Raw genomic sequence first — 17,722 nt, 5'->3', positions numbered from 1 at the left:
TGGTGTTGGTCCACTGTGCTTCATTAAGTCCAGGGTCAACACAGCTGTCTACCAGAAGATTTTGGAGCACTTCATGCTTCTTCCGCAGACGAGCTTTATGGGGATGCTGACGTTATTTTCCAGCAGGACTTGGCATCTGCCCACACTGCCAAAAGTACCAAAACCTGGTTCAATGCCCATGGGATTACTGTGCTTGACTGGCCAGCAAACTCGCCTGACCTGAACCCAATAGAGAATCTATGGGGCATTGCCAAGAGACAGATGAGAGACATGAGACCGAGCAATGCAGAAGAGCTGAAGGCTGCTATTGAAGCATCCTGGTCTTCCATAACACCTCAGCAGTGCCACAGGCTGATAGCATCCAGGCCACTCCGCATTCAGGCAGTAATTGATGCAAAAGGGGTCCATACCAAGCCCTGAGTACATGTGCATGCTTCTACTTCTCAGAGGTCCATGCTGGTCTATTTGCAATCCTTGTTTTGCTGATTTCATTTAATATTCTAATTTTCTGAGATTGTTAATTTGGGGTTTTCATCAGCTGTACGCCATAATCATCACAATTATAAGAAATAAAGGCTTGACATATCTCGCTGTGCATGTCATGAGTCTATCTCATATATTAGTCTCACCTTTTAAGTTGAATTACTGAAATAAATGAACTTTTCCATGATATTCTAATTTTTCGAGTTTCACCTGTATTCTCCCTAACATCATCTCTCTGCTTTAAGAGGCCCAGAATTGTTGTGACAGAATGCTCCACAACAAAGCTACATCCAGGCACTTTGGGGGAAAGGAGTGTGTGTGATTGCAGCACTGAAACAGGCTTTCAGAAGCTTAAAAAGGAACCACTACACCGCTGCCATCACAAATGGTAAGATACGCACAAACACTTTTTGAATGATTTCTGCCATCACCAAAATTACCCCCATTTTGGGACTCGTTAATCCCCTTTCCCGCAAACACATTTGAGTAAAACGTTCTCCTGAGAGAGCTTTCAGCTAAGCACTAATTTTGGGACAGAAAGTGCCTTTGTTACTTTTGTGAAACAAGCTACATCAGGAAATGGGCAGAGGAAAAGTGACCCCACAGGTTGTCTTGGACCTCTCAGCTTTCAATAGCATCCATCACAGGATCAGTCTGGACTGAAAGCCCTGGAAAGGAATCCCAGTGCTTCCAGGGGACAACTCTGCAGTGGAGTGCCTTGGGGATCTAGTCTGCCTCTCATGCTATTTAACAATGAAATGAAGCCACTCGCTGAGCTTACTTGAAATTTTTAGGTGAGGCATCATAAGCAGGCCAATGGCATCCAGTTTTGTTTCCTCCTTTTTTCTCTAATTCAAATGTGATGTGAATGTTCCTTGAGTCAGAAATGAGCTAGATGAATGCCTCCAGAGCTATAAATTTATTATATTGGGGCTCAGAATGAAGCAGTCTCTTTACCACTTGAAACTGCATTGTGCAGATGCAGAAATAACATTCTCTTCACCATCACCACCAACACAGGCTCTAGAGTAGGCTCTAGGGAACTAAAATTCAATCCAGACAAATGGAGGTGTTCTCCTGATGGTTGGTGATTTAATAGACTTTGAAGTGATGTTGGCCCATAACAAACGAGATCATGTTCCCCTTAAAGCAAGATTCATAGCTTGTGGGTGCAAATATATCTGTGGCCAGGGATACCTTTTTGCTCATTTCAATTAGTATGCCAGGTTTCCTTCTGTGGTGACTTTGTCATAACCGTAAACACCTTGGAAACCTCTCCATATGTTGTGTCAGACTGCCTCTGAAAAGCAGCCTCAAAAACCTCCACTGGATCAGCAGATGACAGTCATGTCATTTATTTTAATCTGTTTTTATTTTATTTTATTTTTTTAAAAAAGCAAGGTTGTATTTTTTTCTCGGTTTTATTGTCTTATCTTTTTGTAAACTGCTTTGAGGGTGTTTTTTCCAATCAATTGGGTTATAAATTTTATGAAATAAATAAATTTTCTTGCCTTATGTTATGTATTACTCCAGCACTTGAAGAGCTTCACTGTATTTCCAGGTAGAATTCAAAGTGCTGGTGATGGCCTGTAAAGCCCTAAAGCACTTAAGTAAAACAGGGTGCTTTCTTCTGTATGAACCTGATAACCGAAGGTGGTGACTAAGATACAAAGCCTTTTCTGTGTCAACATCCAGGTTGGCTTGGCACCTAATCTTGTCTTTTTACATCAAGTTAAACCTTGTTTTGATTACATGAACTCTTGGTGAGAAATAGTTTGGAATTATTCTACCTTCACCTATCATTTAATTCCATTGCTGTTTTATCTGTTTACTCAGGTTTCATATTTCATTAATGAATGCTGATGTGCACCTCCCTGAAAAGGGTAAAATGATAATTTAATATAATAAATATGGCAACAACAACAAAATCAGCTTCTCCAACTTTGAGGGACCTTGACAGTTAATGTCTTCCCTTAACCCCATCCTTTTGACTGGGATTGAACTTGGGGTTGTCTGCGTGCAGAACACATTATCTAACACTGAGCTATACCACTCAGTTTCAAGCTTGCAAAATTAAAGAACACCTGCTCTCAAAGAAAAGTCTTTTGATTTTAGTCTGTTGGTATAGAGACCTGTAACAGTATCCATCATCAGCACATCTGGCACTAATAAGTGCCACAACATGCTAATTTGGAGGTCAGCCGGCACTCCCATAGCATGACCTCATTGTACAGAGTTGCTGAGGGCAGCAACTAGCAGTCCCACAGCATTTGGAGGGAGTGCAACAGCACCCCAAGGCCTTACACTGCCACGGCGGCAATTAGCAAGATGTTCTGGCTGTGTAACAGAATAATGAAATAACTCTCTCTCTCATAAAGAGCATACTGCTCCAGATTGAAGGAAGTAAAAGTATCATCTAGTCTGCCTTGGCCAGACTACACCTGCAATAATGTGTCCAGTTCTGGGTACCACAATTTAAAGACATTGGCAAGCTGGAATGTGTGCGGAGGAGGGCAACCAAGATAATCAAAGGTCTGGAAACCAAGCCTTGAGGGAGTTGGTATGGTTAGCCTGGAAAAGAGGCTACTGAGAGGAGATACGACAGCCATCTTCAGATATCTTAAGGGCTGTCACATGGAAGAGGGAGCAAGCTTGTTTTCTCCTGCTCCAAAGGGTAGGACGCAAACCAATGGCTTCAAGTTACAGTGGTACCTCGGGTTACATACGCTTCAGGTTACAGACGCTTCAGGTTACAGACTCTGCTAACCCAGAAATAGCACCTTGGGTTAAGAACTTTGCTTCAGGATGAGAACAGAAATTGTGCTCTGGCGGTGCGGCAGCAGCGGGAGGCCCCATTAGCTAAAGTGGTGCTTCAGGTTAAGAACAGTTTCAGGTTGAGAACGGACCTCCAGAATAAATTAAGTTCTTAACCCGCGGTGCCACTGTACAAGAAAGCCACAGAGCTTCGGGGGGGGGGGGAATCAGGACAGTTCCACAGTTCTAAGAGTTCTACAACATGGCGATGGAGGCTGGACATGTAAAGTCTTTTTGTTCACCTGGAATAGTGTTGTCCTTTCTTAGGTATGTGTGAGCACACAGGCAAGTAAACATGTTTGTAGGTTAGTAGCTATGTGGGCTTATGTACGTAGCCCCCGCTATATCTTACCTGTCAATAATGACTCCAGAGTAGTTTCTAATTTGTGAAGTAATTGGATCAAGTGTACAGATGCCTCAATTAGCCCCAGGTTTCTGTTATAAAAGAACAGTTTTAAATTTAAAATTCTCTCAAATTAAAAAAAGCAGAGAAGCCAGTGTTTTATACAAAGCTGTATCATAATATAAAGTCCTAAATTTGTAATACATATTGTAATGTAATAAATGAATTCTGTGGTGGTGAACTCCCCTAGGAGTAATTGACTGAGTAAGGTAAGAGTGACAGAAAGAGACTGAGTAGGAAGAAAAGCCAAGGGAAGGAAGATGGTTTTAAAAATACTAGGAAAGCACAGACTGTAGCTTAAAAAACAACAGGCCCAGAGAAGTCTATGAAAGGGAGGTCATACTGGGCAATTATGAAAAGGAATGAAAATTAAAAGTCCTAAGGTGGCAAGGCACACCAGGAGAGAAAAGATGAGCTGGCAAGAGATAAAGATTCACATAAAGATTCAAAATAACTAACAACTCATTCTGACCCCTCACATGATTAAAGTGCACTTCTGCACTGAGGATCCTTGTCCAGCCATGAATGCTCCCTGCCAAACTGACAATTCTAGAAAATCCGGGTTTTCAACTGTGCAGGGAACCTTCATGGATACACAACGCTCCCTGCTGCAGTGCTGCACTTTAGAACACACGGAGAAAACCCCAGAATTCACCTGACCTCAGGGGCAAATAATATGCACATCCCTGCAGCCAACAAATATTAAGTAATCCAGATGCAAGACTAACAAAAAAAAATCAGATCTTAAATAATCACAAGACTTGGTGAAGATAATGTCTATGAAGTCTCACTTCACGAGTATTTTAAAAAGAGCAAATCAAAGAAAAAAAGGTGTCAGAATAAATCTTGTGTTCATGCACCCTTGATTCTCTTGCAGATTAATTTACTTTCAGAGAATATGTAGATATATAATGATTACACACTGGTCAGTTAGCCTGAGCCACACAATTTAACAAATGTGGACAATTCACTCACAAGGTTTCCACTCAAACGCCAAGAGTATGCAGCAAAGTGAAGTGAACTAGTGAGGAGTGAAATGTATTTCAAAGAGAGCTTGCTTCAAAAGTTAAATCAGCTATGAACTCAGTTGGGTGAAACAAGTTACTGTAATTTAACATTTAAAAACTATGCAAGTATGGGGGCAATAATCATACCTCATAACGTTCTGATTCTTGGTACACTGAACACAAGCATTCCGAAGGCATCTGAAACATTCTGATACCAACAGGAACAATGAATCTGTGTGTTCCAGTGTATTATTTTGCTTGTAGGTTACATCAATTTCATAAGATGCCTTCCTCAAAATTTGCAGGAGATCTTGGAATAGGCTTTCTGTTGCTTTTTCCCTGAAAAGAAAAAGAAATGTAAAGTAGACAGCATCAACAGTACATTAAAAAATATACATAAAAGAAGGATATCATTTGTACCATGCAATTTTTTTAAAAAAGCCAATCCAAGCTGTTTTGCATATTTTGTACTTGATAGGGATAGAAAAAATATAGCAAATAAAGGGTTGCCCTGGCTTTGAAATATTTACTATAGGTAACCACAAACTCACGTATTTTCTCCAGGCTCTACAAGCTTCATAAAATTGTGAAGAAAATTCATTAAAATTTGAGTTTTTCTAAATTCTGAACTTAAGTTCCCAGGGCAAGTCAAAAGGTGAATTATTCTGTTTGTTTATTACACCCACTTTTCAAGTTAAGTAGAGCTTCTAGACAGTATCCCATCAGGCTTTGACTATACCCAGAGCTGCTTAGCTTCACCAAGGTGGCTGCATCGCTTGCCTTCAGAATATCATGAAACCATCTTGCTGAAACACAGCAGCTCTGGGGACGATGGATGCCTGAACTGGAATATAAGGAGCTGACTTCAGACCACTGATCCATCTAGCTCAGGATTACCCACAGGGAAGACAGGAACTCTCCAATGTTTCAGAGAGGATTTTTTCTTAGCACTACCTGGAGATAACAGGACTGAAGTTCCAGGCAGAACTGGCTCTATCACTGAGCTACATTCCTTCCTGTGGAGCCACGGAACGAAGACAAGATGTGAAATTTTAAAAGATTAAGCCAGGACTGATGTGTATTTCAGTATTTCCCACAGACTTTTTTCCTAAAGTGGAGCTGCAGACACACTTCCTTGCATGGCACAGCCCAGGGGCAGAGCTTCTCTTCTGCATGCAGAAGGTCCCCGGTTCCGTCTCCAGGCAGGGCTGGCAGAGCCACTGCCGCTCCGTGTAGCCAGTCCGCCTCAGTGTAAGGACACTTCCATTGCTCCCAGTATCCAAAGACCTGGGCAGGCATGTGCAAATGGGCTAGCAGTAAGGGTAAGGGGACCCCTGACCATTAGGTCCAGTCGTGGCCGACTCTGGGGTTGCAGCACTCATCTTGCTTTATTAGCCGAGGGAGCTGGCGTACAGCTTCCAGGTCATGTGGCCAGCAGGACTAAGCCGCTTCTGGAGAACCAGAGCAGCGCACGGAAATGCCATTTACCTTCCCACCGGAGCGGTACCTATTTATCTACTTGCACTTTGACGTGCTTTCGAACTGCTAGGTGGGCAGGAGCAGGGACCGAGCAACGGGAGCTCACCCCATCGCGGGGATTCGAACCGCCAACCTTCTGATTGGCAAGTCTCCTAGGCTCTGTGGTTTAACCCACAGCGCCACCTGCGTCCCAGCAGTTTTATTACTACATATTTTTCCCCCTGCTCCTCTCCCTCGCCCCTTCCTATAAATTCTAATTGTTATTAATACAAAATACATGTTAGTTATGGTCATTACATGTTACTATGCATCATTTCATATCCGTAATTGTAATAATTTTGATAGATACACTTTGACACAATTTTGCTAATACACTCAGAAACATTTAACTCTGTGTTTCCTACTGCTTTATTTTTAATTTTATGTAAATGTTGCATGTCATACACTTTAATGTTAAACACTTTAAATAGGAGAATGAATAGAAACTATGTTACCAAAAAGAAAAAGCTCCTCTTGGAGTCAAAGAACTGGTTCTTAGTATGCTTCTTAAACTGTCTGAACTAGGGTGAGGAATGTACACGAAAACTGCAAGATGCTGAAAAGCAGCATCTTCTACATAAGATTTGTAGCTTTATTATTATTATTATTATTAAATAATAATAATAATAATAATATAATAATAATAATAATAATAATAATAATAATAATAATAATAATAATATAAAGCTATATTATATTATTATTTTTCACTGGAAATAAATTCAGATATATTTTTAAATACATAGTTTTGTATGTTTTCTGATATTTTATGCATTGTGATTTTTATTAATTACACTTTAGTAATTGTTTATTGTAATTCCCAAGTGGAAACTGTTTATTATTTGCTGATATTTAATTTTAATATTTGCCATTATATTCTAATCGATTATTGAATACTGCTTTATTTGATATAAGTTACTTATTTTAAAGTTATTGTGACTTTTCTGTATTGGATCTGATTGTTATTATTAATGTTTGACGTTTTATTATGTTTTCATACGTGTTGGAACCGGCCCAGAGTGGCTGAATGCAGCCGGATGGGTGGGGTATAACTAATCATATTAGTGCTACTGTTGTTGTTCTTAGTAGCAGTAGCAGTAGTAGTATGTATACCCCACCAAGCATCTTCTGCCTACAAAAAGCCACCACAGCATCCAGCCAGGAGAAGAGAAGCAGCAGGAACTTTTGGCGCCTTGTATTTCTAGGCAGACAGAGATATATAAACACAACTGCAGGGAGACTTGAAATTTCGGGAGGCTTCCTTACAAAATCGTCAAGAGGAATTAGAGGAGGAGGAGGAAGCGAGTCCCCCCCCCCCCGCCTGCAAAACCACACCCGCGGCGGCAGGAAGACACGCGGCAGCGCGTCCACACGTGACGGAGCCCGGCCCCAGCCCCCCGCGGCCCTCACCTGCCCGCCGGGTCGCGAAGGAGGGCCGCCAGCTGCCCGAGGGTTGCCAGGCGACCGGGCCCCGCCGCGGCCTGCTCCTCCCGCTCCTCCTGCTCCGGGCTCCCCGTCAGCCGGGCGGCCAGGAGCGCCGCTGCTTCTTCCTCTTCCCCGGGCGGCGCCTCCCAAGACGCCATGGCCGCCCGGCTCGAGGCCTCGCTCCGCCCCGCAGGCCTGGGCCTCAGCCGCTCGCCCTCCGCGGCCTCGCCAGGCAGCAATCCCCGCCCTTTCCTGCCTGCTGCTCGCGGGAGGCGGGGGCCTCGCGGCCTCGGCGCGGCGCTTCCCAACCAGCGCAGCTTTTTAGTCCCCCGCGCGCGACGCGGCTCCCACTCGCCCCCAAGGTTTATTTTTGGCGGGGCTCCCCCCACCCCCCACCCCCGTTACTGATTCTGTCAAGCTGCATCCAGCAGGGACCCCCCCCCCGGGAGAAGGGGGCGCAGCTCCTGCGCCGCTGCTCCTGCTCCAGACCCTCCGCAGGAGATTCTCCCGAAGGAGCAGGAGGGAGCCCAGCTCCCCACTTCCCTGGCAATGGAAGAAGACGAGTTCCCTTCCAAGTCAGCGCTTCTTCCATAGATGCTCCTGAGCAGGACAGAAAAACAGGAATTCAAGAGTTTGAAGGCCAAGAAGGTTTTAAAAATGTCTTCTGTGTTTTTACATGTAACCAGTTTATATTTCCTTCTGTGGCTGCTCTCCCACGACAGGGTGTGTTTATTTTAATTTGCACATGTATTTCCAGCAACTATGAAAACTATTTACTGTAAGGTATCGATCTGATTCTTCCTATGCTCAGGGAGCTTCACCACCACTATGGGCTGTGGGCTGTCTTGCTGAAATCTAAGGTTTGTAGGTGCACAAAAAATACATATTTTGAAGCCAGCTGCCATGGGGTTGAAAACCCTTGTGAGTTCCCTCTAACAACTCAGGGGAATGGCTGCAGGTGGCGGGACGACACCCCCAATAGGTAGAGGATGGGCTTGAATGCAGAGGCCAAAGAGAAGGACACACATACCTTGAAAGAACCATCTCCTTCTGCCTAGGTGACTGTGGTTCACACTGAGAAACTGAGGGCCAGGCTGCCCGTGAATATCAATGGATAAATTAAACAATTCAAGCGCAAGTGTTCATTGTGCACTCTTAAAACACCCTTGAGCACAAATGTGCCCACCCTACTCCACCCCCACCATAAGAGAGTCCATTGAAGACTGAGCATCCTCATCATGAAATACTGGCTTGAAAGGGCAAAAATCCAGGGGAAAGCTGAACCGGAAGAGTGGCTGCGAGCCTCCACACTGCAGCTTTTTATTGCAGGGCCCCACTTGTCAGGGGCAGCATGAGACAAAATGGGAGTGTGCCCCCCTCCCAAACCTTTCCTGCCTGGGTCTTGCAGCAGTGGTGACTTCCAGTGAGATCTCTCAGAGCTCTCACAAGATGAAACCACAGCCACACAATGCCAGCAGGTCCATGCTGCCCCATGGGATTCTGCCGCCCATGGCAGCGGTTTGAGCTGGCCACTTGTTTCTTTTCTGTTTGAAAACTGATGTAGCCTTAAATTTGCTAAGTACGGTATGTCAATATGGCATTTGTCCAAAAGTGTTTTACTATTAAGCCGCCTTAATTACTGGAAATATAATCATCTTGATGTGTGAGGATTGCTAATGGCAGGAGGAGCTTTGTGCTCCCACCCTGGCCTTTTAGATGTGTGGAGCTTTGTGGGTTTAGTAGCCGCTACTTTACAGGGCACCCTAGAGGAGCATAGCTTAATGGCAGAGAACATACTTGTGAGGAGGAAGGTGCCAAGTTCCATCCCAGGCAAAATGGTTTTGGGTAGCAGGGCTGGAAAAGGTGAGTGTCAGGGACCACCTTGGGCCGGGGGAGCAGTGGTGTGGCTCACTATAAGGCAGTTCCACATGTACAGCTATGAGGTTGTACTGCCGATTCTTATGCATAGCTCTGCCCACCCACACCTCTCTAGTGTGTTACATTCTACACATTTCACAACGGCTGCCGCTCCCGCACCCAAGCTGAAAATAACTTTGCTGCTTCAACTTGAATCCATGATGACTTCATCACTGGATTTTCACATATGCATGCCTCGCCTTGCTCTTTTTCCATCTTCTTTCCCTCAAACCCTTCCACATCGTAAATGCCCTCCCCACTTGTTCCATAAAATTAAATTCAGTCATATTTTATTAACACAAGAAGACATTCAGGTGTTGCCAAGGTGTAAACAAGACCAAAAGCTCATGTTGCTGTCAAAGACTGATAAGGATCAAACATTGGCCCAGGATGGGACTTTGCTGCATTTAATCCCCATACATGCCAGCTTGATGCAAGAGTACATCTTCACAATGGAGATAGGGTTTCACTTCCATTAGGGAACCGTCTACACAATAAAATGTATTTGAAAACTAGTCCATCTGGACTTTATAGTGGATCACGCCCAGAAGTTGACAGCAGCCCCATTCCTCCTTCCCAGTGCACTCTTACCAAAACACACACAAACAGTTCTTTTTGTAGCATGGCTTTAAAAAGAGGAGTTGCTGTGAGACGCAGAGTTATTGTGGGATTTGATGTGTTGTGAGTATGAAAAGAATGGGATTGCTGCTGCGTGGATGTAGGATGTGCAGTGGGAAATAAGGGGAGAAAAATTGTGGACTGTGGTTAGTGTCTGGATCAGATCATGAGTGGGATGCAGAAGATCATGAAAAGGACAGTCTTGCTCTTTTAGTAAATGAAGGTTGTACACAAAACTAGATGCCAAGCAAGTGAGGGAAAGGGTGCTGAGCAAAGGAGACAGGGAGAAGAAAGTAGGCTAGGCTGCGACACAAGATTGCAATGGGGTGGGCGGGGGAGAGTGGGAGGCAGGCATTTTTGAATGCTAGCTTCACTCCCATATCTATCAGCCTCACCTTCAGAGCCCTCCAGATGTTGTGGTCTTCCATCAGCTCCAGTCAGCCCCAACCCTATTTCTCATCATCATATATGGTAAGAGGAATATCCAAGGCTCCACATAGCATCATAGAGTTGGAAGGGACCCTCAGGTTCATCGTCCAACCTCCTGCGATGCAGGAATCTTTCACCTAACATGGGGCTCAAACCCACAACCCTGAGATTAAGAGTCTCATGCTCAACCAACTGAGTGATCCCTCAGTTGGACACATTCCTGTGTCTAAAACCATACCATCCATGCACAAGCAGAAAATATCAGCAGGGGGAATGCCCCCCCCCAAGAATATGCTGATGGATCTTAAAAGAGCATGTTAAATTGGGTAACGTGGCCATTATATTTTGTGTTAACCATGAGTAGGCAAACTAAGGCCCGGGGGCCAGATCTGGCCCAATCACCTTCTAAATCTGGCCTGCAGACCGTCTGGGAATCAGCGTGTTTTTACATGAGTAGAATGTGTGCTTTTATTTAAAATTCATCTCTGGGTTACTTGTGGGGCACAGGAACTCGCTCCTTTTTTCTTTTCAAAATATAGTCCGGCCCCCCACAAGGTCTGAGGGACAGTGGACTGGCCCCCTGCTGAAAAAGTTTGCTGGCTCCTGGCGTAAACCAAAGGAAATGGAAAATGTAGGATTATATGATCACCCTACCTAGAAATCTAAGATGCAGTGTAGGCTTCATTCCTGAAGAAAGGAGTGCCCAGAAAACAGGACTCCATTATAAATCATGTTTTTAAGTGCAGATGGCAAAGCTGCAGAGCTGTTGCCTTAGGGAATCTGTCTAATTTGTCAGCTAAAATTTACTCTCTTGATAGAAAACTAGCCCATTCATGCTGCTTGAAGCTAATTACTCATTGAAAGAATCTGTTCAGGGAACTGGCAAATATATCCTGTAGGATTGTGGAGCTTTTACATGAGGGAGGTCAGAATTATCCCCTCTGAAACATGGATTCTCTCTCCATGTGAATTGGTCAGAGCACATCCCAGCAATGTTAAAACATCTTCCCATCTATTTCTGGGCACACTTCAAGTTCTGTTTTTAACCATGAAACCCTGTACAGTTTAGGACCTGCCCCCACAAACCTGTCTAATTGTTGTGGCTTTCCTCTTTGGGCCCTCCTGCCACCCGAGGAGGAGCACATAGTGGCCAAGCAGCAGGTCTTCTTGGTTGTTGCTGAGGAGGTTCAGACCTTCTCAGGGGCTGAGTTCTCCAATCTTCTAAAATCAGCTGGCTAGTGACCCAGTACCCTGGTTGTGAAATGCTCACCTCGGGGGGGGGGGGGGAATTTGGTTTGTAGTGGCTAATGGTGCCAGTGTGGTGTTAGTAATTAGAGTTAGACTAGGACTGGGGATACCAAGGTCTCTTTAGGGCTTTTCTTCATAGAGCTGTTTTATTTTTACATGATTGTCTTCATCCCACTATTTTTTAAGGATCTGTTGTCTTTTATATTTTAAGCAGGACAGACAAACCACCCGCCAACAGTCAGATTTAAGATTCATCTAGTCCATTACCAATGCCATGTCAACAACTTCACCTGAATTTAATGAAAGGGATAAGAGTTGGGTGTCATCAGCATATCAACAACACCTCACTCCAACTTCCAGGTTGATCTTGATCAGTGTTTCTTGTGAACGATCTAGAATCATAGAATTGCAGAGTTGGAAGGGACCCTGAGGGTCATCTAGTCCAGCCCCCTGCAGTGCAGGGCTATACAGCTGTCCCAGACGGGATGAAACCTGCAACCTTGGGGTTATCAGCACCACACTCTAACCAACTGAGTTAGAGGGCAGGCAGAGTTGTAGGGAAATGGTTCTTATTGTTAAGACTGTTCATGATAATGTTGAGAGTTTGCATTGCCTTGCTGTTTACTGAAATGGTGTTGTGGAACTTTTAAATAAGTCACTAGACATAGCTAATACGTGAATAAGTAGAGACAAAACAACAAAGGATTTGGTAGAATAAACTCAAAAGGAAGAAGTTGTATTTTCCACTATTTGATGGCGCTCTCATAGTAACTTTAGTACATTTCCTGCCTCACCTCATTCACAAATGATTCTAACAGCTCTAACAAAAGACAATCATGGTCCATGTGAATATATCTTTGATCTTCAACATGCACCACATACAAATTGTTAAGATTCAAGTTATCTGTTATTTACCAACAGTATTTAGAAATCAAGAGAGGGTTGTATGCAGTGCAATCCTATATGAACTTGCTGAGAAGTAAGTCTTATTGAGTTGAACAGGTCTTACTCTCCAGTAAGTATGTGCTGAACATAGTAGCCTTAAGAACTTCTTTCCAAGTACACATTATGCTTTTAAAGATCTAATAACCACATTTAATGTCAGAAGAATGCAAATTCTCTGCATTTTCTATTTCATTATTGTCTACCCAAATCTTTTACTTTGACCTGGTGCTTAATACACTGTCTTTTTTCTTTTTCTTTTCTTTTTTGGTAAAAGCTTAGCATTTTCAACCCTCGTCTCAATCATCAATTCTTTACCTTATTGAATCAGAAACCGTTTTTGTAGCTTAAAACACATACACACTATGATCAGTAACTTAACATTTCAAAAGAAGTGTAATATGGGAAGAAAGACAACAGTGTTTATTTAAAGGCAGTGGTAAGTGTTTGCTTTTAAATCAAATAATACCATATGTAATATCAAATAAAGAGGAAGTATGGTACCTAAATCACTCTAGCAAAGTTTAAAAAATAGTAATATGAATTAATGATTGACCCAAGGTTTATTCATCTGTTTGCTTTGGTATTCATAAAAATGCATCGTTACCTTAGTAACTCCAACTTCATACAGATTTTAGTCTATCCTTGATCTAAAGTGCACCCTCTTAAAGAAAGGCATACAGTTTCTCTTGAGAACACTTTTCCTTGTTTTCTTTGTTTGTGAAGGAAGAAATAATGAATTGGCTTCTCTTTAATGGACCATTTTTGATCTTTTCCTCCCCCCCACCTAAAACAATATCTAACTTCCAACACTTGCTTTCTGGATGCTTCAGAAAACTCTAGAATGGCGTACGTGGCTCTGGGGCTTTTTCCTAGATAAGTGAGTGTCGGATTGCAGCCCTAGTGTCTTACAGACAATTTTTGTGAAGCTAGAAAAAATGATTGCTGTTTGTACTCCACTCTCTTAAGAGATTTGTTTTTTATTTCCACCACTTTGTACTTTATGTACACACCAAAATGAGTAGAAAATGCGCCTTTCTTGTTTAGAAACAGCACAGAAAACAATGTTGTCCAATAAACCTACTGGCACCACTTTGATGGGGAAGGAGTTAGTGCCGCCTTCTGCCCTGTTCCTGGATCTGTTGGTGATCCACTTCTCTTGTCTGTTGAAGCCTGGGAATGTTAATAATTTCTGCCTAACAGCAAGTGTGGAGGAAAGGGTCTTGGGAAGTAGCAGGCTGGGAGGTGGAGGTGGAGAGAAAGCAACTTCTTCCATTACTGTGTGAAGATACAGTTCGTGGTGGGCTCTCCAGATCAATTCCTGGACCAAGAACCGTTCGCCATAGCTTACATGAGCTAGTGCTCCTAGCTAAAATGCAAATGCATTTGGCTTCTGAACTCCATTATCAATAGAAGACCAAGTTATGTAAATTTTACTTTCAGCTGGGTTGGTTACAGGTTATGATTTTACAACACATTTGCTCCTGACATGAGGTAGAGTGCTCATTGCCCTTTAATGGTATAATACACATGAGCAGTTTGCCAAGTGGTTATATACACCCTGGCTTACAGAGGCACATATGAGGCAAGGTGCGGCAACTGCCTCAGGCGTCAGGATCCACAGGGGCAGCAGATCCAGCCTCCAAGGAATGCATGTTCACTGCCCAGGTGGCAGCAACAACAGAGGTCTGATCTGCCGCCTTCTTGGCAGCCCTCTCTAAGAGGGGGTGAAGAGGAGGTGAATAGGGTGAATAAGAGGTGCTGCTGGTCTCCCCCTCCTTGCTCCCAATGTAGATCTTTATCCCCCCCCCCCCCATTCCTGATGCAGATCTTCACTCACCCCTTCTTCCCTAGCAGGAAGAGAGGGCCATTCAGGTATTGTGCCAGCTCTGGAACGCACACTAGATCCTCCCCAAGAGAAGCTGGAGAGTATGGATAACACTGGAGAACTGTGCTGTCCATTCCCAAAATGCTGTTTCCTTCTTCCCCTGCCCCTGGATTCAATACTTTTAGTTTTATTGGAGGGAGAGGGGAATCTGATCGCATAATTTACTTTTACTTTGGCTTTCCTATATTTCCAATCCAATATCAATTACTACCCAGTAGTGTATCTGAAACGGGGTTTTGGTGGAGCTGTGGGGATGGGAAAATCAATTACTAATTGTTTCTAGGAATTCCAAAACTGTCAGACTAGAAGTCTCCAAATTTTACAAAGGCTCGAAAATTTGCTGCTGTGTGGCAATATTAGAAACATCAGTGCAAATCTGGCAGCATACCATGACTCTTATCAAAATTACAAAGTTCCTATCTTCAGTGATTGCTCTGTGGGATTGATGATTATCTCCGCTTGGTTTAAAAGCTGTTCAGGAAACGCGTTAAATGGGGGAGGGTGAACCTTAGGGAGAGGCTGAAATCTACTCCTCTAGCTCCACCTCTTGGAGAGACCAAAATCAGGAAAAAGTTAAAACAGCCAAGTCTCTACTGTAGCGGTACGTCATTATCCTTACAAGTAACAAAATAGCACACAAGCTGTGGATGGTGGATAAATTTGGGTAAACCCCCGAAGATAACAGCGAGAGCGAAAATCTTCCAGCACAAGAAGTTAAACCAACAATCCATTCCAAACACTATAATGAATGCCGTAGGTATCCAAGGAAGTGTTTTGAGTCATCTTTTTCCATTCAGTAAACTCAAATCTGGTGTATTTTGCTGATTCCCTGACTGCCCTCTCCTTTTTCCTTCACCATAAGGAAAGGCAGCCCAACCATTATTAGAGTTTCTGCACATTTGCTGTGTTTGTTAACCCCATTTCTAAAATAATAGTCATATTATATTATATTATATTATATTATATTATATTGTATTGTATTGTATTGTATTGTATTATATTATATTATATTATATTATATTATATTATATTATATTATATTATATTATATTATATTATATTATTATATGCAGATAAAATCAGCAACATGAAAAAACCTGAGAATGCATAACTAAGTCATATGTCTGGGACGACTTGCTGAAATGAAAAATAGTTTTAGCAGTATAGCGAGGAGTTTGTTTAATGGTCAGATTTGCACCATTGTTTAGAAAATACAGAAATAGGGATCAGTAGGAAATTATTTAAATTGATAACTTAAATCAACATCTCTCTCTTTTTGCTGATGTGGGCCCTGCTTCTGAAGAGCCTTGATTTAGTGTGACTCACAGCAGCCAGCTTGTTCAATGGAGTTTGCGGATTGGGGAGAGGAAACTTCCCTGCTGAAACAGCTGCCCCGGCTTCTCTTCCTGTTCAGAAGACGACTTTTGTTAAACACTGGGAATTTGTTGGAAGCTGGTTCAACTGCCTTCTGATTTTGATTGTGGGTTTAACCTCTGCTGTTTTTAGGTTTTCGTAGCTCTTGTGGTGTGGCATTGTTTAAATTGACTATGGGCCTTCTCAAAGTATTTTGAGGAAAGGCAGGGTGAAAATAAATAATAAAATAAATAAATAAATAAATCCCAGAAGAATACCCACAAATCACAAAGCCAGCGTAACCCTACTTTTTTAAAAAAAAAAGTTGGCAGGGTGCTTTTATGCATAGGAGACCTCTGTTTCATTGGTGGGGCAGTGTTGCCTATGGCCTTTCTACTCACATTTCACTTGTAACTTTCTGAGTAAGTGTTGTTTTGTGCAACAGTCTCATCTTTGTTCAGTCCCACTACCTTGTTGCTCTTTATTAGCCTCTAATCCCTGTCACAGTTTCACCTTTGCAATGATGAGGTCACAGCTCACGTTGATTGGGAAAGGAAGTGCTGGTGATAGCTGCTGACAGAAAGCTGATAAAGCTGGTTTTTTAGCAGCAATACGTTCTCACTTGCAGGACTAATCTTTGTGCTAGAAACCAGCTTTTGCAGGTCGCTCTTTTGACATTGGCTGCAGATATTTTCCCATGCTTAATCTTCCTTTGGAGCGTTCATATACACCTAAGTCCTTGCACAGAAGCGCCTTCTTGGGGCTCAAAACAAGCCCCAAACCATTTTGGAGCAGATAAGCAAAGCACTACAAAACAAACTAGTGGTTTCTGAAAACTTACTAGCTAGTTGAGGGATGGAGAGACATTTGCTTTTAAATGTGAACCTAATTCACCTTTTTGGAAGCAAGAGGAAAGAATGGCTATACATTTGGAAAGGGGTCCTAATCTTCCCTTCTTTGCACTCAGTTTATTGTACGTTTTGTACAACAGCAATTCCACTACTCATGAATACCAGTATAACTGGGATAATCTCAAATTTTTTTTTGCCATGCTGTATTTTTATCAGTGCACCCGTGTGTTTGTGCAGCAGCACTACGTATTGATGCCCCGACATATATGAAAAAAGTGCCTTTTTTGGAGTGTTTCATTAGTGCATTGCAACCACAGTAATGCAACCCAGAGTGGCTAGGGAAACCTAACCAGATGGGTGGGGTATAGATAATAAAATTATTTTTTTATTATTATTATTAGGTAAAAGGTAAAGGACCCATGGATGGTTAAGTCCAGTCCAAGGTGATTATCGGGTTGTGGCGCTCATCTCGCTTTCAGGCCGAGGGAGTTGGCATTTGTCCACAGATAGCTTTCAGGGTCATGTGACCAGCATGATTAATTACTTCTGGCACAACGGAACACCATGACAGAAACCAGAGCACACGGAAACGCTTGTTTACCTTCCCACCACAGCGGTACCTATTTATCTACTTACACTGACGTGCTTTCAAACTGCTACGTTGGCAGGAGCTAGGACAGAGGAATGGGAGTTCACCCCATTAAGGGGATTTGAACCACTGACCTTCCGATCGGCAAGCCCAAGAGGCTCGGTGATTTAGACCACAGCGCCACCCTCATCCCATTACTATTATTACTACTACTACTACTACTACTACTACTTACAG

At 42.9% G+C, this 17,722-nt stretch overlaps 1 protein-coding gene across 1 annotated transcript in view; it reads right to left on the bottom strand.

Annotated features, from left to right (window-relative positions):
- Positions 1 to 7,823, bottom strand: part of ATXN10 (ataxin 10) — a 75,503-nt gene extending 67,680 nt beyond the window's left edge. The window contains exons 1-3 of the mRNA XM_081191040.1: positions 7,636 to 7,823; positions 4,855 to 5,046; positions 3,650 to 3,732 (exon numbers count right to left, since the gene is read on the bottom strand). Of these exons, the coding sequence (XP_081047166.1) occupies positions 3,650 to 3,732; positions 4,855 to 5,046; positions 7,636 to 7,808 (448 nt within the window). The 5' untranslated portion in view covers positions 7,809 to 7,823. The remainder of the gene's footprint in view (positions 1 to 3,649; positions 3,733 to 4,854; positions 5,047 to 7,635) is intronic.
- Positions 7,824 to 17,722: the final 9,899 nt, after the last annotated feature.

The sequence above is a fragment of the Podarcis bocagei genome, assembly GCF_964188305.1.
Source record: "Podarcis bocagei genome assembly, chromosome: 4".
In the NCBI taxonomy this organism is placed as follows: domain Eukaryota; kingdom Metazoa; phylum Chordata; class Lepidosauria; order Squamata; family Lacertidae; genus Podarcis; species Podarcis bocagei.
Note: the sequence above shows the minus strand (reverse complement) of the source record. Positions and strands in the feature narration are given on the sequence as shown.